The sequence below is a fragment of the Symphalangus syndactylus genome, chromosome 10, assembly GCF_028878055.3.
Source record: "Symphalangus syndactylus isolate Jambi chromosome 10, NHGRI_mSymSyn1-v2.1_pri, whole genome shotgun sequence".
Lineage (NCBI taxonomy): Eukaryota > Metazoa > Chordata > Mammalia > Primates > Hylobatidae > Symphalangus > Symphalangus syndactylus.
In genome coordinates, this window is record NC_072432.2 from 55,136,978 (window position 1) to 55,152,875 (window position 15,898).

The 15,898-nt window shown below is 38.3% G+C and overlaps 1 protein-coding gene across 8 annotated transcripts in view; it reads left to right on the forward strand.

Moving 5' to 3' along the window:
- Positions 1–15,898, forward strand: part of LIN54 (lin-54 DREAM MuvB core complex component) — a 90,268-nt gene that overhangs the window by 64,827 nt on the left and 9,543 nt on the right. For all 8 annotated transcript variants that reach the window (XM_055297149.2, XM_055297150.2, XM_055297147.2 and 5 more), the window contains 7 exons: positions 4,783–4,999; positions 11,239–11,312; positions 11,465–11,662; positions 12,696–12,787; positions 13,905–13,976; positions 14,780–14,882; positions 15,043–15,180. In XM_055297149.2, the coding sequence (XP_055153124.1) occupies positions 4,783–4,999; positions 11,239–11,312; positions 11,465–11,662; positions 12,696–12,787; positions 13,905–13,976; positions 14,780–14,882; positions 15,043–15,180 (894 nt within the window). The remainder of the gene's footprint in view (positions 1–4,782; positions 5,000–11,238; positions 11,313–11,464; positions 11,663–12,695; positions 12,788–13,904; positions 13,977–14,779; positions 14,883–15,042; positions 15,181–15,898) is intronic.

Sequence of the window (15,898 nt, forward strand, 5' to 3'; positions counted from 1 at the left end):
TTAATCTCTCTGAGCTTCGCAATCTAAATTGGGCATTGCTGATCATCTGTTTCAATAATGATCATAGGAATAGTGACTCACATTTACTGAACATGCACTATGTGACATGTTATTATTTGCACTTTGTATAATTTAACTCATTTAATCCTCACAATTCTATGAGAAAGGTACCATTTTCACATTTTCAGAAGTTTAGTCACTTAACCAATATCACATAAGTAGGAAATGGAGATACCTAGATTAAAACCCCAGCAGTATAGTTTTCTGTTTTTGACGATATGGAACTAGCTTGTTGCACTAACCCTTCCACCAAGAATAACTAAAAAGCAGAATGAAGTATATTTCACTTTGGGAGGCTGAGGCAAGAGGATCACTTGAGGCTAGGCGTTTGAGCCCAGCCTGGGCAACACAGTGAGACTTGGTCTCTACAAAAAATAAAAATAAAATTAGGCAGGCAAGATGGTGGGCACATAGTCTAGCTACTCGGGAGGCTGAGGCAGGAGGATTGCTTGAGCCCAGGAGTTTGAGGCTGCAGTGAGCTATGATCATGCTGCCACTGCACTCCAGCCTGGGTGACAGGCTGCATGTGGACGTTCTGTTGTGCTAGTACCATTTGTTGAAAAGACTATCCTTTCTTCATTGAATTGCTTCTGGTGCATTGTCAGAGGTCAGCTGATTGCATTGGGTGTGGTCTGTTTTTATGTTCTCCTGTTAATCAGTCATTTTCAGTCTTTGCCAATCTGATTAAAAGCTCTTATATACCAGCTTGGCCAACATGGCAAAACCCCATCTCTACTAAAAACACAAAAATTAGCCGAGTGTGGTGGCACACGCCTGTAATCCCAGCTACTTGGGAGCCTGAGGTGGGAGAATTGTTTGAACTGGGGAAGTGGAGGTTGCAGTGAGCCGAGATTGCACCACTGCGCTTCAGCCTTGTTTTGGTGATTAAATGATATCGCATCCAGCTGAAATTGGGCTTTTGAACCATATATAAAAATCAACTCAAAATGAATAAAATACCTAAATGTAAGACCTGAAGCTATAAAACTTTTAGAAGAGAACATAGAGGAAAGGTTCCTGGATATTGGTCTTGGAAATGTTTTTTTTGATATCAGACCAAAAGCTCAGGCTACAAAAGCTAAAATAGAGGCCAGGCATGGTGGCTCATGCCTGTAAACCCAGCACTTTGGGAGGCCGAGGCAGGTGGATCACTTGAGGTCAGAAGTTAAAGACCAGCCTGGCCAACATGGCTAAACCTCGTCTCTACTAAAAATACAAAAATTAGCCAGTTGTGGTGGCACACTCCTGTAATCCCAGCTACTTGAGAAGCTGAGGTAGGAGAATCGCTTGAACCTGGGAGGCAGAGGTTGCAGCAAGCCAAGATCATGCCACTGCACTCCAGCCTGGGTGACAGAGTGAGACTCCATCTGGAAAAAAAAAAAAGCAAAAATAAATGGACTGCATTAAACAAAAAAGCTCCTGCACAGCAAAGGAAATGATAAAATGAAATGGCAGCCTATGGATTGAGGAAAAAACATTTGCAAACCATATATCTGATAAGAGGTTAAAATCTGCAATTTATAAAAAACTCAGGCTGGGTGCAGTGGCTCATGCCTGTAATCCCAGCACTTTGGGAAGCTGAGGGAGGCCGATCACTTGGGGGTCAGGAGTTCGAGACCAGCCTGGCCAACAGGTGAAACCCCATCTCTATTCAAAATACAAAAATTAGCTGGGCATGGTGGTGTGTGCCTGTATTCCCAGCTACTTGGGAGGCTGAGGGAGGAGAATCACGTGAACTCAGGAGACAGAGGTTGCAATGAGTGGATATGGTGCCACTGCACTGTAGCTTGGGTGACTGAGTGAAACTCCATCTCAACAACAACAACAAAAGAACTCATACAGCTTAATAGTAGAAAGACAACCCAATTAAAAAATACGCAAAGTACCTGAATAGACATTTCTGCAAAGGTACAAAAATGGCCAACAGACATATGAAATTGTATTCAACATAATTAATCATCAGGGAAATGGAAAATGAGAGCAACTATGAGATGCCACTTCACACCCATTAGGATGGCTATTATCAAAAGTTAACATAAAAAATGTTGGTGAGGATGTACAGAAAATGGAACCCTTGTATATTGATTGTGGGAATGTAGATTGGTACAGCCATTATGGAAAACAGTGTGGAGATTTCTAAAGAAATTGAAAATAGAACTACCACATGACAGCAATCCCTCTGCTGGGAATATGTTCAGAATAAATGAGATCACCACTTCGTGAGGATATCTGCACTTCCATGTTTATTATAGCACTATTCACAATAACCAGGATATGAAAACAACCTGTTGACAGATGAATGAGTAAAGAAACTGTAGTATATATATAAAATAAAATATTATTCCACCTTGAAAAATAAGATCCTGCCATTTGCCACAACATGGACGAATCTGGTGGGCATTATGCTAAGAGAGAAACAGAAAGAAAAGTATTGCGTGATCTCACTTATATGTGGAATCTGGAAAAAAATGGTCAAATATACAGAGATAGAAAATAAAACTGGTTACTGGGTGGGGGTAGCAGAGGAACTAGGTCAGAGGACGCAATATAATAGATATGTAGGATGAACAAGTGTAGAAATCTAATATACAGCGTGAGGACTGTAAATAACAAAATTGTACAGTATTTGGGAGTCCTGCTAAATAAGTAGATTTTAACTGCCCTTGCCACAAAAACAAAATGGACAACTATGCAAGATGATGGATATATTGATTTGCTTCATTATAGTAACATTTATGTATATTTTGCTATATGTATCCCGTACATCATGTGATATACCTTAAATATACACAATCAAATGTACTTTTAGAAGAGCAATAGAAAAATGTATACTAAACAAACTTAGTTAAACCAACCCCTGTACTATGCCATGCCATAACTACCTCATAGTGTGGTTGTTAGATCAGATAATCTTCTATAGAATTTTTAGTACTGTCCTCCATGCATATTAAGTACCCAATAAATGTAACTATTATGTTTCAAGCACCTTGTTTCCTAATGTACTTAGTGTTTTTCCCCCATTTTGAGCGGATAGTAAGGACTATGTCTTTTGCACCATTGTATGTATTTGTCTCATAGGTTGCTTGATTTTTCAGTAGCTTCCATACTTATACATTTAATCATTTTTCTTATGCTTTCTGTTTTCATTTAATTCACTGCTATGGCTGCTGTTATCTCTTATTTTGAATCTGGTTTTTGCTTATGATAATATGTGACTTATTTTATGCAGAAGTAATGTCTTTTTTAATGTTTCTGAACTAAATGGCATTATTTTTGTTTTCTCCTGGACTTTCATGAAAGTATTTAGAATTCTTGTTTCATAAATTATTATCCATATAGTGAATACAGATTTCCTCCATCATACATCAGTTGTCTTTTAGCATGAGAGCTTTTTATACAGTAGGTGGGGATGTAATTATTTATAAAATAATACTATATATCTGGTTAGAGAATCTTTGATCCTTTGCATTATATGACAGTGCATTGGTTAAACAGCAGTTAGGTACTTCTCAAAAGACTATTGTGTTCTGCTCTGCCTAAGATGTTTCATTTAGCTTTTAGGGAATTCCCATTGCCTTTTGTTGGACCAAAGAAAAGGATTAATGTCAGTCTTTAATTTTAAAGATAATTAAATCATTTTAATCAATTAAAATGATTGTGGCTCCCACCTGTAATCCCTACCTTTTGGGAAGCTGAGGTAGGAGGATTGCTTGAGCCCAGGAGTTCAAGACCAGCTTGGGCAGCAAAGTGAGACCCTGTCTCTACCACACACACACACACACACACACACAAATTAACTGGGCGTGGTACCTGTGGTCCTACCTGCTCAGGAGGCTGAGGCAGGAGGATGGGTTGAGCCCAGGAGGTCGAGGCTGCAGTGAGCCGTTACTGCACTACTGCACTCCAGCCTGGGTGACAGAATGAGACCCTGTCTTCAAAAAAATATATCTCTCTCTATATATATTTATATATATAAATATAAAAATATATAGATATATTTTTTTGGACTCAGGGAATACAAAACTAGTTTCCCTAGACAAACAAAATTGGTAATTTTGGACTGAATTTGGCCTCCTGCCCATATGCTAGTGGGTACTTTTATACCTAGGGAGTATTATGCCTTTCAGAATTTACTAAACTTAGTAAGGGTATCAGGTAGGCTTTTCTTTTGGGAAAAAGCAGCACTTTGGGCGGCTGAGGCAGGTGGATCACCTGAGGTCAGGAGTTCAAGACCAGTCTGACCAATATGGTGAAACTCCGTCTCTACTAAAAATACAAAACATACAGAACATGGGAATATAGAATTTGTTGTAGTTATTTTGGTAGGTAGCAATAATGCCAACTATCTGTATCATCTTTTCTCTATATTGAATATGGGGCTTAATTCTGGGAATTTTAAAATAATTCTTATAAATTTTACCTGATATTAACAAAATTGTGTAAGTACTTGCAAATTAAGTAATAATTTCTTCATAGCAAGTCATCTGAAATGGACTACAAAGGAAGTTAACTACTAGAGATGGAAGGTAGAACTCATTAATTTTGGTTTTATTTCTGTATTTATTACCATTCTTTTCATTTCTCTTTGAACAGGTTGTTCCTTTCAGCAGCTTTTGATGCAATACAGGAGCATACTTTACAACCTGAGCAATTGTTATAAATTAAAAATAGTAGGAAAGTTACATCCCAGATTAATGACAGCCATGTTGTATTGTTTAATAGGCAGTGAAGTCAACTGTGCAGACCATCACTGTTGGAGGAGTGAGCACATCACAGTTTAAGACAATTATTCCTCTGGCAACTGCTCCCAATGTCCAGCAGATTCAAGTGCCTGGAAGCAAGTTTCATTATGTCCGACTTGTTACTGCCACATCAGCCAGTAGCTCAACCCAGCCAGTTAGTCAGAATCCCAGTACAAACACTCAGCCTCTTCAGCAAGGTTAGTAACCATTTTTTAAAAACAGTAATTCATGCTTTTAACATGATTAAAGAACATTTGTCCATTTCTTGCTGAAATCCTGATGAAGAGTGGCATTTCAACTGAGTTTGAGCCAGTAACTGGTGCAGAAGGCAGTGAAATAGAATGATAGTTGTGCATAACTGTAGTATTCGTTCTGCTAGATGTTGGTACACAGTGTGCTATTATACCAGATAATAGTAATTATTTGTTAATTCGCGGTTAGCCATTTTATTGCTGGTTTTAAAACCTGCCATTTATGCCAGTGGGATACATTTAGATGGAACCGAATTATGTATTTTATTTCCTAAACTATAAAGCCCCTTGATAGGGTTTGGGTCAGTTGAAGTGACAAATAGGCAAGGTATAAGTAAGAACTTAATGTCACTTTCAGCTTTTACTTATTTTGAATCTATAATTGCTACTAAAAAAGTGATTAAAGGGCCAGGCATGGTGGCTCACACCTGTAATCCCAGCACTTTGGGAGGCTGAGGCAGGTGGATCACCTGAGGTCAGGAGTTCAAGACCAGCCTGACCAATATGGTGAAACCCTGTCTCAACTAAAAATACAAAAATTAGCCAGGTGTGGTGGTGTGCACCTGTAGTCCCAGCTACTTGGGAGGCTGAGACCGAAGAATTGCTTGAACCTGGGAGATGGAGGTTGCAGTGAGCTGAGATCATGCCACTGCACACCAGCCTGGGCGACAGAGCAAGATTCCATCTCAAAAAAAAAAAGTGATTAAAATGTTTTATTTTGCTCAGTTGTATTTTCCCTAAAGGATATTCCTGTTTGTTGTCCTTCTATTTTCTATGTTTGTGTTTAACCCTTCTTACCACCTGATATACATCCATAGACACATAAATGACCTTTTTCATATTTATCTACTTTTCTAAAAATTGAGGGATATGAAAGGATCAGGATAGTTTATAGTTTAGGGCTTACATGTTTCCTTGTTTTATATTCTGACAATGTCAAGAAGCAGTTGATGGCAATTAAATGATATATTGTTTATCGAAAGTAAATAGAAGAATTAAAGACTAGTTGGTTACTCTTTGATTTTTATTAAGAGATCGGAGGGTAGATCAGGTGCTGTGGCTCACTCCTGTAATCCCAGCACTTTGGGAGGCCAAGGATCATCTGAGGTCAGGAGTTCGTGACCAGTCTGGCCAACATGGCGAAACCCCGTCTCTACTAAAAATACAAAAATTAGCTAGGTGTGATGGCGCATGCCTGTGATCCCAGCTACCTAGGAGGCTGAGGCAGGAGAATCGCTTGAATCTGGGCGGAGGAGGTTGCTGCGAACCAAAATTGCGCCACTGCACTCCAGCCTGGACGACGGAGCGAGACTCCATCTCAAAACAAAACAAAAAAGAGATCAGAGGGTAGTCTGAGGGTCGTGAATTATCTTGACTGATTGTTCACAGTTACAGTTGGAACTCCCTGTTCTACCTTTTTCCTCTTCTTAATGCTATACTTGAGTAGTCTAAAATAAAAAATTTCAAAAAAAGATCAGAGATTTGGAGCTACCTGTTCCTGATAGGTGGTTCACCTGAGGGAACCTATAGAAGAATAAAACCTATTTATTTCTCTTCCAAATTACTGAAGGGAGAAAACAGTAAGCAGTATTTTAGTATATATCTTAGTAAATTAGACACAGCAAGCAGTTATGTTTTCTAATTCTTTTGAGAAAAGATTTTGGAGTAAAATCATTATCACAATCTTAAATGAGGGGAAAAATGAAAAAACCATATTGTTGACTAAGGGAGTCAAATTTTATATTCTCTTAATACTTAAACTTAGCAGGGTACTGAGGGAAGTGCTATAAGTCCAATCTACTTAGGTAGTATGATGATGATGATAGAAAGCAGTCATTACATATAATTGGTTGTATTTTATGTGTGTGTTTGTATGTGTATAATAGTATGCTGAGAATCCATATAATGGATTAAACCTAATTAATGTTAACATTAATTTATTCATTAGCAAGAGTATGCCTTTCGTATAAGGAAGATCCAGGGAGAATGGAGGAATGGGATGGACATTTCAAAACAGAGTATTGGCTGGGCATGGTGGTGCACACCTGTAATCCCAGCACTTTGGGAGGCCGAGGCGGGTGGATCACTTGAGGTTGGGAGTTCGAGACCAGCCCTGCCAACATGGTAAAACCCTGTCTCTACTAAAAAAATACAAAAATTAGGTGGGCATGGTGGTGCACACCTGTAATCCCAGCTACTTGGGAGGCTGAAGCAGGAGAATCACTTGAACCCGGGAGGCAGAGGTTGCAGTGAGCTGAGATCGCACCACTAACACTCCAGCCTGGGTGATGGAGCGAGACTCTGTCTCAAAAAAAAAAAAAAAAAAAAATTTTCAGTATTGACTAGTGCCTTCTTTTCCAGCTTTATGTCTGTCTTTCTGCCTGTCTCTACTTCTCTTTTTCTCCTTGCCACCTGGCAATCCTTCACCATTCTCTGCTTCCCTTCTGCTTCCTTTTGTGCTTTCCACCTTGAACATTGCCTCTCTGTTCTCCCCTGTATCTCTCTGCCTTCTTCACCTCACTCTCTACCCTCTTCCCACCCAGCCACATACATATACTGCCCATATTATTTCCCTTATATCCATCTATATTTTTCTCTTTTTGTCTTTCTCTCCTGTCCCATAAAAGATCTGGATATATATAATATATATTATTTCACAGGAATAACAAGTTAAATACAATTTTTATTAGAGTTACACTAAATAGTTGCTCTAGTTCATCAAATATATTAATGTCTCTTTATGAGGAATTTACTTAAATGCCAAAGGCGCTTATCTTGTACATTTTCACCTGAAAGTTGCACAAGAACTAATGTTCAAAGGCTCCACCATGTTAATCGCTGGTTCAGTGGTAGGCAGAATAGTAGAAGGACTCAGGAAAGTGCTTGGTTAGCCTTTTCAGAATACAACCTATCATCTCGGTGAGGGAGGAAACCAATTTAAGAAGTTAAAAAGCCTCAAACACTTGCAGGTATGGTTTCTGAAGTTTGGAAGGAGGCTATTCTAAAGGATTGTTCAGAGTTCCTGCCAAAGACTAAAAACTACACAATTATGCCAGCTTCTATGAAAACTGAAGTAGTAGTTAGTAATGTGTGCTAAGCTAAGGAGGATGAGAAATGCAGACGGTTGACCTAGTTACCTAACATCCCCTTCCCTAGGTATTTTATAGTATTCTGTTTTATGACCACTTGATTTTGTATTTTCTTCATTCCCCAGGCTTCAGTTAAAACTCGGCATGCAAGTGTCAAACCTATGTAAATTTGAGTTTCCAAGTTTTCTTTACTAGGCCAGGGAGGGAGGGAGGGTCTGTGTGTGTGTGCACACATATTTGTGCATGTGTATGAGGAGAAGGCAGGGATAGTCCCCATTTAATGTGATGGAAGGCAGGTCACTCTCCTTCCCAGTTATTTCTCAGGACCATCAGGAAGTTTTTGGATTCCACCAGTCATTGCTCTCACTTCAGAATCACTGCAATGTGCTCATGGAACAGCGACTGTCATCTCTCCCAGGAGCAGGTGGTGGAGGGAGTCCACTCTTCTGTGTCCCAAGCAGGAATTCAGGCTCTCCTTTAATTCCTTCTAGCATTGCTGAGACCAGTCTACAATGGTTCTTATAACCTTGCTAATGCTTCAGTATAATTGAGGAAAATTCAAAACAGAACAGGAACAACTTCAAACTGGGTATCAGATGTCACACTGCTCCGGTATTTCATACAGGAAAAGAGTCATACACTCTTTTTGTATAACAACCTTACTGAGATGTAATTCACGTATACCATAAAGTTAACCCTTTCAAAGCATACAATTCGCTGGTTTTTAGTATATTCACAAAATTGTGCAACCATCACCACTAATCATATATTCTCTCTAGACGTCTCCTGCTCTCCCTCCTTTGCCCTAGTTTGTCACCTTGCTGCAGTGGGCTGCTGCCTTTTAAATCAGAGTGCCTACTCTAAGATTCTCTTCTAGGACTCTCAGCTTTTTTGTGTTTAGCCATCATTCTTCCAGTCCCCACCAAAAGTAAAAAAAAAAAAACAAAAAACTGCTGATATAATAGTAGCCTTTCTATCTAAGGAAATTTATTCTTTTTCGTTTTGTTCAGAATTCTCTCAACCTCTCTTTCAGACCAGGCTCCAGGCCTTACTTTTACATCAATGAAACCTGAAGAGATGTCATTTCTATCTTCTTAAATCTGCTTTTATCAGTGGAAATGGCAGTAGGCAGTTTTTAAAATTGCACTAATTGTTGGTCCAAATGTATATGTCTAGTGCCAATGTCTTTCCTGAATTTCATCCCAGTATTTCTCCATGTCAAGTTTCATCCTCCCTTTAAAACAGCTCATCCTTGAGTTTTTAGTTCTAATAACTGTCATTTTCCTGGTCACTTGAAAGCTCTGCCGTGACTTACATTTTCTTTGCTTATACCTACAGTTGCTACCATTCAGTGGTTGGTAAGTCATGGTCCTTTCACCTACACCAGGTCTCTTGCATCTGCTCTCTTTTTTATTCCCATTGCTGTCACTCCAGATCAGACCCTCATTTTTTGGCACTCTTCTGACTTGTCTCTTGCAACTCCATTCTGTTTTATGCACTGCTGCCAAATACAATTAATTTTTCTTTTATTTCAATATAATTTCTGTATTTAAAAATCCCTAGAAACTTCTCATTGCGTACTGAATTAAAAATACAGATTAAATATAGAGTCCTACCCTAACATTCAAGGTCCTCCATAAATGTCTGCAATCTGCCTTTTTGCCTGTGTTTGTCTACGTTAATCCCAGGTATTAGCCAGACTGGTTTGTTCACCAATATTTGTGAATATGCTTTGCAGCTTCCCAAGATTAAGCCTCCACTTCTCATGCGTCCGTCTCTGCGTGAAATGCCCTTCTCCAGTCTGTGTGCCCTCCATGCGGCCGGCCTATTGATTGGGGCCCATCTCAATACTGTGTCCTCCATGTGCTTTTTCTATATTTCCATCCTCTGCCAATTTTTTATATATATATCCTCTTTCCTCTAAACTCCCACAGCTCTTCATGTATCTTCTTTAATAATATTTATCTTATTTGGGCACCTGCCTAATCAGCTGAACTAGAATGTAATCTCCCTGACAGCAGAGGTCTAGTGCTTTAGTTTTCCTGAAACAATGGCTACAATGCCATTTATATAGTAGTAGCAGTTGCAACAACGATGATGGCAGCTAACATTTAGTGAGCATTTACTATTTGTAGGGCAGTGTTCTGATCAATTTTCATGAATCCACATATACTTAACCCTTATATGCCATAAGGTAGATACTCCCCATGTTGCAGATGAAGATACTGGCAAAGAGAGCTTAAGTTGTTAGAAAACGGCAGAACTGGGATTTAAATGCCCTGGGTCTTATGACTTTAGAGCCCATGTTCTTATCCTTTTTGCTGTACTGCCTTTTATTATGTATTCTGTAAATATTGAATTACACGCGCAGTGGCTCATGCCTATAAGTGGCTCACGCCACTTTGGGTGGCCAAGGCGGGTGGATCACCTGAGGTCAGGAGTTCGAGACCAGCCTGGCCAACATGGCAGAACCCAGTGTCTACTAAAAGTACAAAAATTAGCTGGGCATGGTGGTGCGCACCTGTAACTTCAGGTACTTGGGAGGCTGAGGCACAAGAATCGCTTGAGCCTGGGAGGCGGAGGTTGCAGTGAGCTAAGATTGCACCACTGCACTCCAGCCTGGGTGACAGACAGAGTAAGTCTCCTTCTCAAAAAAAAAAACAAAAACCCAAGAATGATACATTCTCTGGTTTGGATAGAAACAGCAATTAGAAATAGTAGTATAGAGTGCTGTTGTTACTCAAGCTTATGAATGACAGTTCTTTTATTTATACATTTCATTTGACTGGATTTAGTACTGAATGTATAAATCATCTGAATACAGATTGAAGTATTTTCATTTGAATGTCCTGAACCTACAAATATTCCCACATAAAGTGGACAGACTGTAGCCACTTTAGATATAAGTTCTCTGGTAGATGGGGTAAGCGATTTTGAAAGGTAACTATCCTGATTAAAGATTGCTCAAATTAGGAATCAAATGGAATTCTTTAAGCTCTTTTATGAGAATAACTTGGGAGAGCTAAGTATTCTTAAGTGTTTTAAATACTATTTTCTGTAAATAACTTGTTCATCCTTCTTTTGTTTTTTAAAAAGCAAAGCCAGTAGTTGTTAATACAACCCCAGTGCGGATGTCAGTTCCAATTGTCTCAGCTCAGGCTGTCAAACAAGTGAGTATCACATAACTTCTTTCTCAGTCTTTCCCAAATAGATGATTTACTTTTTAAATAGAAAGTTAAGATTTAGGTGCAAGAGATTTATACTGAATTGAACAGCTGTAAAATTTATTTTGTGGTCATTGATATATGTCCCTTCTTTTTAGGTTGTTCCAAAACCAATCAATCCAACTTCACAAATAGTAACTACTAGCCAGCCACAGCAACGGCTTATCATGCCTGCCACACCACTGCCACAGATCCAGCCCAACCTCACTAACCTGCCACCAGGCACTGTCCTGGCACCGGCTCCGGGAACAGGGAATGTGGGTTATGCAGTGCTTCCAGCTCAGTATGTTACTCAGGTATGTGGAAAAAATGAAGTCGTTGTATTGCAAAAGTGATAATGGGGTCCAAGATGTCTAGTGCTATCACAGAAACTACTCAAACACATCTAACTCAGTATTGAAGTGGCACTTTCCAAAATCTTAAAATGTTAACCCAAACCTTTAAGTTTATTTCTATGTACCTTTAGCATTTAGAAATATATAACACAGGTCAGATATACAAGTCAGACAATTTGGAGCTGAGAGCAGCTTGGCAAGAGCGCAAGCCTGTGGCGCTATGATGGAAAATAGACTGAAGTTAAAATCAGCAGAGTCCAAATGAATTTAGAAAAGACTGTGGCTGTTATTAAAGCTCTTCCTCACACATAAATTTGATGCCACTGACTTGGAAAATAAGCCCAAGTTTATTTATTGGAAAATAAACTGAGATGCATTTCCAGGTGACATATCTTTAGCGATCTATCTACTCTTACTCGTCATCTTTAGAATGAAAGACGGGGAAACAAACCCACACGTGTACTTTTTAATGAAATATACTTTGGAATACGTTATGTGGCTACTGATAAAAAGAATAATGTTCAGTATTTTTGTCATAAGCATTTCGAATGTTTAGAAGTTGGTATAAAATAGAAACTCAACTGTTGTGCATGTAACTTCTCATTCTCTGTAATCTGTAGTGTGATAAATGATCAATATAGTACCCATTTTATTTGTAAGTAGGCACATTGCATTTTTCTAGCCCAAACAAGTTATTACAGTACTTTGAGAGCATTCATCTAGCATTTTGTATCATTCTGACATACTTAACTCTTCTGTGAAATACTTTCTTTATATTTGTACTATGTAGTACTGTAAAATGTTCACATTATTTTCACCTATAGTATTGGTTTGAGTCTTTAAAAGAGCTCTATGACGTATGTGTTTGTGTGAAATTCTCCATTGTGTTTTTCTTATTTTAATGGATGAATTTGTATTTCTTACTGATCATCATACCTGCCAGTATTGTCCATTTTTGGAAATATGATCTAAAATTAATTTTCTTTACATGTAGCTACAGCAGTCTTCATATGTATCAATAGCAAGCAACTCTACCTTTACTGGAACATCTGGTATCCAGACCCAGGCACGGCTTCCATTCAATGGGTGAGTATTTTGAATATAGGTACATAAGTTGTTAGATCAGCTTAAATGCAACAGTAAATATATATATTCCAAACTACATCCTCTTTGATTTTTTTTCCCTTAAATCCATGTGAGCATGCCTCTAAAATACTTGTTGAAATATTTAAAACAGAAAAATTACAGAAATAGTCAATTCCCAAATACTCTATTCAGATTCACCAGTTTTGCTCATTGGTTTTATTATTGTCTTTCATTCTGAGTATGTTTCCAAAATGATGATGGTAACTATTTTTTATCTTTATTTTTCGAGACAAGGTCTTGCTCTGTTGCCCAGGCTGGAGTGCAGTGCTGTGATCTCAGCTCACTGCAACCTCCGCCTCCCAGGCTCAAGCAATCCTCCTGCCTCAGCCTCCTGAGTAGCTGGAACTCTATGCACATGCCACCATGCTCTCCTAATTTTTAAATTTTTTTGTAGAGATGTGGTCTCACATAGCCCAGGCTAATCTCCAACTCCTGGGCTCAAGTGATCCTCCTGGCTCAGTCTCCCAAAGTGCTGGGATTCCAGGCTTGAGCCACTGCACTTGCCCAACTGTTTTTAAAATTATGTTAGGTCCTTGTTTTTTGTTGATGTTTATTTGTTTATCTATTAATTACTGGCTTTTGCAATATTAGCTTAGAAGCAGTGCTTAATTACCCGGAATCAGTCCACATTCCACTTCCATTTCCTCCTCCACACACTTCTTTTCCTCACTGCTTTTTATAATTGAATCCCAAGAGTTTTGAGGCAATCTCAACTTTTGTTTTCTTAGAAGGGACAGTGTTTGTGGAGTGTTCTTTAGCAGTTATTGATAACTTCTTTTAAAAAAATTATTCCATACTTGTCTCTACCTCTTTTCATGTTACAACTTGCCTTTGAACCTAATGTAAATAGAACAACATAGCAAACTTTTTATTTTAGACGGACACATTTAACATTGGTTAAAGCTTTATTTCTGGAGGGATTTATACATTGGAGACTTTTCTAATTTTAAATTAGTTTTAGGTCTAATTTTTTAAATTTTAAATTAGTTGTAGCAACTAAATTAATTTTAGTTACTATTAATTGATTGAATGTATATCTTTTTTTCTATCTGTACAGCATAATCCCATCAGAGTCGGCCAGTCGGCCCCGAAAGCCCTGTAATTGTACAAAATCACTGTGTTTGAAATTGTAAGTGTTTTTGCAACTGTTTTCTTATTTAATGTAATTAGAAATGTACTTAAAAGTAAATGAAGTTAACTAAAAATTTTTAGCAGACCAAAGCATCATAAGTCTAAGTAATTTAAATAAACATACAAGTGAATGTTTGAACATATATGGCAGTGTAAAAATATTATTTCATTCATTTAGAAAGAAATATTTAGAGTCCTTACCGTACATGAATCACTGGAGTAGGGGTTAGGGACATAGCAGCATGAGACAGACATAGCTTCTGCCCTTAATAATAATGTTTGATCTTATTTATGACTTTTATATTTGGTCTCCTAAGTGAAGTGATGATACTCTAGGTAGTTTTAAAAATCACTGAATGGTTAATTTGCTTATTAGTATTAAAAAGATTTGACATGAAATAGTTAAATGAAAAGCATTGGTCTTATTGGGGCATAAAATCCAAAGTACTACTACTATAACTCAGATGAGCCAGTTCAACTATTAGAATATAGCCAGTGTTTTTCCTTTTTCAGAATTTTGAAATGCCTTACTTTGGGGGCACATAAAATTATATAGCTCTTGTGTGTCAGCTGTTATTGGTTGGACTAAGTTTTTAGGCCAAAGTTCTAGGACTTGGTGATTTAAACTTTGAGCCTTAGTATGTGGTTGACAATATGTGTTGTTAACTCTTTAACTGGGTAGCTGAGTAGATTTCTGAGATGCTTTATCACATATGTAGTACGTGTACAATGTATGCATATATAATCAAATAGTTTTCCTTAATAATGACTTTTTACTTTATACTGACTTTTACCTTTCAGATATTGTGATTGCTTTGCAAATGGTGAATTTTGCAACAACTGCAATTGTACTAATTGTTATAACAATTTGGAACATGAAAATGAAAGGCAAAAAGCAATAAAGGTGATTTTTTTTATTTCATTTAACTGACAGAAATATCCAGTTTCATCAGTTTTTTAAATAACTCAATTGTCTTGCAAAGAAACGTATCAATTCCTTTTGCAGTGTTTAAATTTCATCTACTGTGATTTAACTCTAACTGATATTTGATCTGTTTTGCTAGGCATGCCTTGACAGAAATCCAGAAGCCTTTAAGCCTAAGATAGGGAAAGGAAAGGAGGGAGAATCTGATCGACGTCATAGCAAAGGATGTAATTGCAAACGATCAGGATGTCTTAAAAACTACTGTGAATGCTATGAGGTGAGATGCTGGGTGGGGAAAATAATATCTTTTAAAAACAGTTTTAGAAAGGACATACTACAAAAATTTACTTGAAAATTGGGAAATCACCTTGCTATTGCAGTTTGAAAATATGCACAGTTGGCACAAAGGCCCTTGTTTGAGGAAGGCCTTCGAGCCTCCGAAGCAGGGCTTCGGAGGAATACCTTGGGTTTATTATTACAGCCTGGGGTCTTACTGGGTGATTTACCATAACTTCTTGGTCATTATGCTCCGAAGTATGCAGATAAGAACACCAATATATTGATTTTCAGTAAAAATAATATCAAAGTGGATTGGAAACTTTCCAGCAGTGATTCTCACCTGAGGTGCAGTTCTACTTACTGTTCTTCACAGGCTTCTTAGAAATATATGGCCGAGTGCGGTGGCTCACACCTGTAATCCCAGCACTTTGGGAGGCAGAGGCAGGCAGATCACTTGAGGTCAGGAGTTCGAGACCAGCCTGGCCAACATGGTGAAACCCCGTCTGTACTAAAATACAAAAATTAGCCGGGCATGGTGGCGAGCGCCTATAAACCCAGCTACTCGGGAGGCTGAGGCACGAGAATCGCTTGAACCCAGGAGGTGGAGGTTGCAGTGAGCCGAGATCATGGCACTGCACTCCAGCTTGGGCAACAGAGCAAGACTCTGTCTCAAATATATAAATATATATATATGGATACAAAATAGCCTGCATCCC